This window comes from Triticum aestivum, chromosome 7D (assembly GCF_018294505.1).
Source record: "Triticum aestivum cultivar Chinese Spring chromosome 7D, IWGSC CS RefSeq v2.1, whole genome shotgun sequence".
Taxonomy (NCBI): Eukaryota; Viridiplantae; Streptophyta; class Magnoliopsida; order Poales; family Poaceae; genus Triticum; species Triticum aestivum.
In genome coordinates this window covers 68,665,459-68,673,212 of record NC_057814.1, presented here as the reverse complement: position 1 = coordinate 68,673,212, position 7,754 = coordinate 68,665,459, and the positions used below count along the sequence as shown (strand labels likewise).

At 42.6% G+C, this 7,754-nt stretch overlaps 1 protein-coding gene across 1 annotated transcript; it reads right to left on the bottom strand.

Annotated features, from left to right (window-relative positions):
* Nucleotides 1-1,134: 1,134 nt before the first annotated feature.
* On the bottom strand, nucleotides 1,135-7,552 carry LOC123169730 (wax ester synthase/diacylglycerol acyltransferase 5-like). Its single transcript, XM_044587597.1, has 7 exons — nucleotides 7,289-7,552; nucleotides 6,533-7,162; nucleotides 6,361-6,427; nucleotides 6,204-6,277; nucleotides 5,729-5,944; nucleotides 5,453-5,590; nucleotides 1,135-2,689 (listed from the first exon to the last, which is right to left on the bottom strand). Exons 1-7 carry the CDS (start codon nucleotides 7,550-7,552, stop codon nucleotides 2,522-2,524), a joined length of 1,557 nt encoding a protein of 518 aa, XP_044443532.1. The 3' UTR covers nucleotides 1,135-2,521.
* Between the last annotated feature and the right edge of the window lie 202 nt (nucleotides 7,553-7,754).

Here is a 7,754-nt window from a genome sequence, read left to right as displayed (position 1 = left end):
TTCGGCCGCCAAGCCACATTATTCCGGCCCACCCGAAGGAAGCCACACTACCGAACGGGCGAGGCTGGCCCACAACCTGGTGCAATAAATAGTCCCATACCGCTCCCTTAAACTCAATCTTTGTAATTTATATACATCTTCGAGTTTTCTCTGTATCAAGGAGCCATCTCAGGAACCAATAAAGAAGGAAATAAGTCCTTTCATAATAAGGAAGGAAAGAGAGAAAAACAAAGAAAAAAAGAAGAGGGGATTTCATGACAGAATAAGGAAGAAAAGAGAGAAAAATAAAGAAGGAAAGAGGGCGTATTGATGGCAGAATAAGGAAAGAAAGAGGGAGAAAAATAAAGAAGGAAAGAGGGTGGGTTGATGGCAGAATAAGGAAAGAAAGAGGGCCGGTATTTCATCTCTAGACAGAGAAAAAATGAAAAATGTCCCATAAATAAGGTAAGGAAGGAAAATATATAAAACTAAAAAAAGGAAAGAGAGGGTCTCCAAATGGGATATAATGGCACTAAACGTCTCTGTGCATGCCAATACAAATGGGATATATCTGAATTGACGTCAAACTCAAAAGCAAATTATGTTGGAGTTGTTTAACATGCGCAAAAAAATACTATGTCTAAATCATAATAAACAGGACTCATTCTTTGTTGGTCATGTACAATATTTTTCTGAGAACAAAACATTTGCTCTTATTTTTCTGCTCGACACGCTAGCGCCCGTCACAAACTCTTAGAGTGCTCCTAATAAAAATAATTTTGGTCACCAAAGCACAAGCAGTTGGACTCCCTGTTGTGTGTAACACAAACTCGGCACCGATGGAGGATCTTTGTACAATGCTCCTAATATCATTGCCCCGCAAAAAATGCTTCTAATATCAATGGACACAAATAGCGCTATGCTACCCAGTCCCTAAACCTAGCCAACACTGGTTCATGGAAATCTTTGTTGCCTCCGTAGTGAAGCAAGAATGTTGTACTAAGACTTTACTATTTTTATATAGTGCGATATTTTTGGGGCATCACTAAGCAACGTCCAAAAATCCGTGAAGAGATACTCGCGACCAGGTAGATATTTCTGTGATTTAAATTGCACACACCTATAGTACACTTACGAATTCCTTTCACGGTTATGTTTTTGCACAACACATCTTTTCATGTGTGTTTATCATGTGGCAGTGTGCAAGATTTCAAAGAGTTTACTGATGTCATCATGTGTGGTAGTCGGTCGCGGGAGGAGGAGGAGGGGGAAGGGTCTTGAGCTATTGGGTTCAGGAAGTATGGTTTTGTTCTTCTCCTGTTGCAACGCACGTGCATTTGTGCTAGTCATGAATAATATATGGTACTATATGTTGATTCATATATGCAGTACATAGTCCTCTAGCACAAGCATTCAAATTTAAGAGGTCCAATTACAACGATTCAATGGTACATCATATAACAAGAGACAATTACAGTACATCCTATAACAAATTCTAACTACACTAACGTAATGTTGCTAATGTACAAGTACAATAAATGAGAACAACTATAATCTCCATTAACAGAGAGAGGGGAGGTGTGGTTACCCGGGCGGATGGAGATGGCGGGCAGGACGAGGACGATGGCGGATGCGGATGGCGAGTTTGATGGCGACGCCGATGACATTGGAGGCGGAGGAAGGCACGGAACATTGTGATTGGGAAGTAGTTGGAGGTGGCCTTGGAAGGCAAGACTGAGGACTTCGAGGCGGCGATGGACGGCGTGGGTGACGGGGAAGATTAGGTCCGCGACGCCAATTGAGGCAACAGACCGCGACCTCGCCGGTTGAGTCAGAGTAGGACGCCACGACGTTGGCGACGACGGCGAAGCGAGAGAGAAAGACAAAGGGAGAAAGATTTATGTCTGTATGGATAAGGTGTGACTTGCTGCGGTCGGATGGATAAGATCATGCAGAAGAGTGACGAATGGCAGATAACACCCGCCACAACTATATTTGATTGGTAGGTGGCAGGGTGACCAAATATAGCTGTGGCGGGCGTGTAATAGGACTCGACACTGCAAACTCCTACAAAATTTGAAACCGATGGGGCGGGTCACGCAAATAGCTGTGACGGTCGCTAGAAACTGCCCGCCACTGACTAGCATGGCACCAGTGGTGAGCCTGTTGTACGTGCCTGCCATAGTTACTTTTCGCCTTTGGAGAAATTAGCAAGAGTGTTGGAGAGGTGGCTCCCTAATTACGCAGTTACGCCAGCCACTGTTATGTGGATAGCCAGTGGCGAGCAGTTTATAGCACTTGCCACTGCAAATTTTCCAAAATAGCTATGGCGGGTGCAAGTCCACGCCCACCTCACCTATAAGCATTTTCCTAGTTTTATTTATTGCATGAAAAAAAATTGAGAGGTGTTAGTCCTTATTTTAACTAAACACTAGGAGTTGTACACATGACACACACACACACACACACACACACACACACATTTATTTAGCGAATATACGTGTAGGACTTGAGGTAGGGTCCTGATTTAGTTGTCCATTGCTTAGTCATTCTTAGTTGACGTTGAAAGTATTGAAGCCGCGTCCTTCATGACCGTGAGGGTCTGGTCAAAGTCATCCAAAAGTTGATGACAATCTGAAAACTTGTCCTCGTCTACTGATAGAATTATCTTGATAGTGCTTCTGTAGCTTTGGTAGTGAATAATCAGAGCCTACAAAAGCAATCCTAGCAATTAATCGCCATCGTAGTAAAGAAAGAAATGAAGGGTTTACTAATTTTATAATTGTTCTAGTGCAAAATGAAAGAAAATTGAGCTAAAGCAACCCTCAACTAATTACTATACCGGCCCAAATTAGGGGCGGACCCAGAACAAAAATGTTCCGGTGTTCATTGTACATCACATATGTGTGGTTATCAAGCAACATCCATGTAATTGCTTAGCTCCCCATAAAAAAACCACACGAAAAATTGGCAATATATATGGGGAATCGATCTCGCCCCGCACAACCATGTAATTGCTTGGCTCCCCCTCAATTTCTTTTAATTGCTTAGCTTAGCCACTAGAGCTTCAGAGCGCTAGTGAACTAAAACAACGCGAATTATTTTAGAACTAATGCAGCCGCGCTATTTATTACTCAGCCATTTATTATACCACTGTGATTTTTGAGTTATTTGGAAAATGACTATTTTTTAAATAAAAACAGTTCTTTAAATTTTGAAAAAGTTCACGAGTTAAAAAAAATCCATTGATTTTTGAAAAAAAACATCAATTTTGAAAAATTCATTTATTATTGAAAAAGATCATCGAATTTGAAAAAGGTTCATTGATTTGGAAAAAAGTTCATTGGATTTGAAAAAAGTTCACTAATTTCTTTAAAAAAAGTTCATCGAATTTGAAAAAATGTTCACCAATTTTGAATTTTTTTATCAATTTGCAAAAAAAGTTCATTCGACTTGAAAATTTTCATCGATTTTGGAAAAAAATCATCAAATTTGGAAAAAGTTCATCATATTTGAAAAAAAGTTTATTTAATTTTAAAAAGTAGATTTTGAGAAAAAGTTCATGAGCTAAAAATCTACGCATTTAAGAAAAAATAAAAGTAAAAGGAAAAGAAATAGAAAAAAGAAAAAGAACAAAACAAACTGATGAACAAATAAAAGAGAAAAACGAAGAAATAGTGCACAAGCTGGTTAGTGGCCTGGTGGTTGTCGCGCATCCTTTCGGACGATTGGGTCGTGAGTTTCATCTTTTGCCCAATACCTTTTTTCGGAAAATTAAAGGTACAATGAGGCGAAGAAGAAAAACAACGAAACATGCAGGCTGGTTGCGAACGAAATAATGGGCCGAGCACAACTAATGCGCGTGTAGGCGCCCATTTGCAGAAACAATAATAACAGGCACCTACAGCGCCAAATAGGAATCACCGAGCCAGCTCCCCTCGAGTGTGAACCATGACGCATCCCTGGCCACAGTCTTCACAGCACGCAACACAACCGCTTTCAATTACCCACCTTGTTGTCCCTACGGTAGACGGCGGTCGTCGACGTTCATGCGCCCATAAGGCTTCGGCGATGGCTCCTTGGCAGCCATCGACGTTCATGCACCCACACTGGTTCGACGATGGCTCCCTGGCGGCCGTCGACATTCATGCGCCCACATGACTTTGGCGATGGCTCCCTCGTGGCTGCAGTGACTACCCTCGCTCAAGCATCGTGGACAGCAACCTGCGAGCAACGATTTTCGTCGAAGCTCCTTCCTCCCCATCCTTTATGCTATGCATGTCTGATTCATTCCTATTTGTTTTTCTACATCATTCCTATTGGGTTTTTTCTGATGTTTGTTACTCAAGATTTGGCACCTAATCCCCCCCCCCCCCCCCCGGAACACATATCGTCTCTCTTCGGTGTGTAACTGAGCACTGAACCAAAATCTCAGTGGACCGAAGCATCGGTTATTGGTTTCTCAGAAAACCGGTCGGTTAGCAAGATCAGAAACCAAAATTCCAAATAAACTGAAGCGTCAAACCGGACAGTTCGGTCTAACCGAACGCCCAGGGCCCCACCTGAATAATATCCGTTAATTTGCTTATTATACGCAGTCAAACAATTTGTCAGTGAATCCTTCTAACTATATGACGCTCGCGGGCGTCAAATGGATGCTGTGAAGCCCACATGCAAAGCTAGTTGCGCCAGCCCAGATCAAGGTTCACCGTGCTGCTTCTGCTTTTTTGCTCTTTTGTGGTTTTCTGTTGTGGTTTACTGTTTGGTTTTCTGTGTTGGTTTTTCCCTCTCCCTTATTTATTTATTTATTTATTTTTTCTTTTCCCTTTTCTTTTTCTGGTTATCTGTTTCTTGTTTTTTATTTCCAGTTTTGTTTTGGTTCTTTTTGGTCCTTCTGTTGGGAATTTTTATTTAATTTTAATTTTTAAGTATACACATATTTTTTACACAAACATATTTTTTAATATAAGGTGAACATTTTTTCAAAACACAGTGAACTTCTCTCAATATACGCTGAACATTTTTAATAGATGGTGAATACATTTGGATATACGATGATTTTTTTGTATATATGGTGAATATTTTTAAATATACACTGGCTTTTGTCAAAATTATATGGTAAATATTTTTTATATACTCTAAGATTTTTAAAAATACAACTAAGCATTTTTAAACACAAAATGAACATTTTTGAAGTACACAATGAATATTTTTAAACACACATTAAACATTTTAAAAATATACGATGAACTTTTTCCAGTGCACAACTTTTCCTAAGAAGGACATAATAGTGTTCAGAATCTAAAGCAAATTAAATCAATAGACCCCTTCACAGTTTAAGATATCTTTGTGTTATCAGTTTACCGGTGGATGATTGTGTTTAACAAAAGTACATGACTAATCAGTTGCATTCTTATAGAAATTAAGTAACTTATGAAAAAACTGGATGTATACAAGATCATGGGTTCAGTACCTCTGGAATCCCATAGACACTAGGCGCAAGGAAAGCCACTGGGTGTCCACATAACTCTACTTGTTCAGCTGGTCCAACCATGTTTGAGAAAACTATTGTTGTACGTGCGAACAGACACCGAAAGATTGAAGTTCCTACCTGGTTCAATCATCACGATGTAATGCAATTTGAAACATTAAAACGAATAAGAAGAATTATGAGCTGTTACTTAATTTTCTAGATTAAGTTTTTTGTAATTTAATTTTAGATTGAGCGAAGGGAAACAAAGCAGTATACCTTGACACCAAATTTTTTCGTGAAAATCAGACCAATCTTATATGTCAATATCACTTCGAGTGACCTCTTTTTCCTATCAAGAACCTTCTTTGCCTTGCGAATATATGCAAGTGGATCTTCGTGCATGGCCAGATAAAATGGAAGAATAATGTAGCCCAGTTTATTTCCCCATGTCACCTCGTTCCTCTTATCAGATTCTATCACGTTAACATATGTCTGTTCATAGTGGTAAAATCAGAAAAATAAGTTAAAATACTGATAATCTACGAAATATGATGGTGATATCATCGGACCATGTTCAGAGATACTCCCTCCGTATCAAAATATAAGACGTTTTTTAGGCCAGTTTAGCCTACAAAAACGTCTTATATTTTGGTACAGAGGCGGTATATGTTGGTGAAAATCGATGATGCATGGCATTTAGCATCCATTAATTGCATATATTTTCTGAAAAGGTAAGTACATCTTACCTTACCTGTAGGCTAGTGGCTGGCCTTGTGTTGACAGGAAGGAGTGATCGCAAACAGATTTTGCTAGTGTTAGTGTCACCTGACATTGGAGTTAAGTAAAGAACTGTTTAGTAAAAACAGTTGCACCATTAAACACTTGCTTGTTACCCTTGAGGTACTTACCGGACTTGCGGAAGTAATATCTTGATAGAGCAGCAGAAGTCACTGCAACCAGCACATCATTGACAGTCTGTGGTTCCCGGCAAATTAAAAAGAAAGAAAGTTATCAGTCTGTGGGGAAAAATAATAATTTGATGAACAAATTAAACTGCTAGCTTAGCTTAATTATACGTACGCAGTTCATGGAGCTCTTGAGGAACTTGACGTCATCCAGACTAAGACTCCGGTGGACGAAGCGCTTGGCGTGGAACTCGTCATCGTCGGCACGCTTGAACAGCGTGCGCGGGTCACTCAAGAACAGAATCGTGGCGGCGAAGTAGGCAAGGTCCGCCGCGGTGTTCCACGCGACCACAAGGTACGACCAGACCCACGCGACGAGCGGCAGGGCGCCCGCAGAAAGCGGGGGCCGGCGCTGCGACGCGTAGATGGCGCCCGCGCGCGTAGGACGACGAGGCGGAGGCGTGGGCGTGGGCGTCGCTGGCTGGCACTTGGTGTCGGCGGCGCCGCTGCGTGTGGACATCATGAGAAGCGCCATTAGAGACATGCCGTCGCCGTAGGCGTGGTGCACCCGGACCGCCACGGTGGAGGTCGCCTCGGAGGTCGGGAAGTCGAGGAGATGGAACTCCAGAAGCGCGCGGGAGCGGTCCATGGGCAGCGTGGGCAGCGAGGCGACGTAGTCCTCCACGGCCTTGTCTGGGTAGGCGGCCACGGCCGCGCCATCCAGCCTGGGGACGATCATATGATCCTCGGCGTTCACAGCCGTGCGCGCCCATCGCGCCCCTCCATTGCTTGACCCGTCCGCCACCTGTACGTGCATGGTCGTGCATATGGTAATTAAACGGAGCTCATGAATGTTCTTCCAGCGCGCGGTTAAGCAGCTGTAGAGAGTGACAAGAGTACGGACTTGAAGACCTTCAGAAAGAGTGCGTACTTGAATGCATCCCAAGCGCGGGCATCGGGCAAGCAGAGATTCGATGCCGGCTCGGAAGATGCTCAGGTTTATGGGCGTGTCAAGGCCGATGGTGACGACGATATAAATACCTATATCTTCCATGGCTCTTGCTGTAGGGCTCACGGGCTCCTCCGCGGGGTTCTCCGGCGTCCACTCAGTGCCGGCATGTTCTGTTGACATGCGGATCGGAAGCAGTCGGTTTCGTGGAACTGACACCCATGGACTACCACTGACAGGCTCCATTGTTGCTTCCCTATGCATGAATGCTAGCTACTCGATGTCTCGATCGATCGTATGCGCAAAGGCTCTGTTCCCTAGCTGTTATATATAGTACTCCCGAAGGTGATGGCACGACGCACCGGTTCCGTTCCATCTATTCTGCAACTATTTCCGATTTGATTTCCACAAAACGTATCAGTAATATGGAATAGCTATTCTACAATTT

Excerpts from the sequence above, each read along its gene's own strand:
- LOC123169730 (XM_044587597.1), bottom strand. The coding sequence starts at position 7,552 with ATGGAGCCTGTCAGTGGTAGTCCATGGGTGTCAGTTCCACGAAACCGA. Across the intron at positions 6,278-6,360 it reads ATATTACTTCCGCAAGTCCG|GTGACACTAACACTAGCAAA; the intron begins GTAAGTACCTCA and ends CTCCAATGTCAG. Across the intron at positions 5,945-6,203 it reads GGCCAGCCACTAGCCTACAG|ACATATGTTAACGTGATAGA; the intron begins GTAAGGTAAGAT and ends CACTATGAACAG.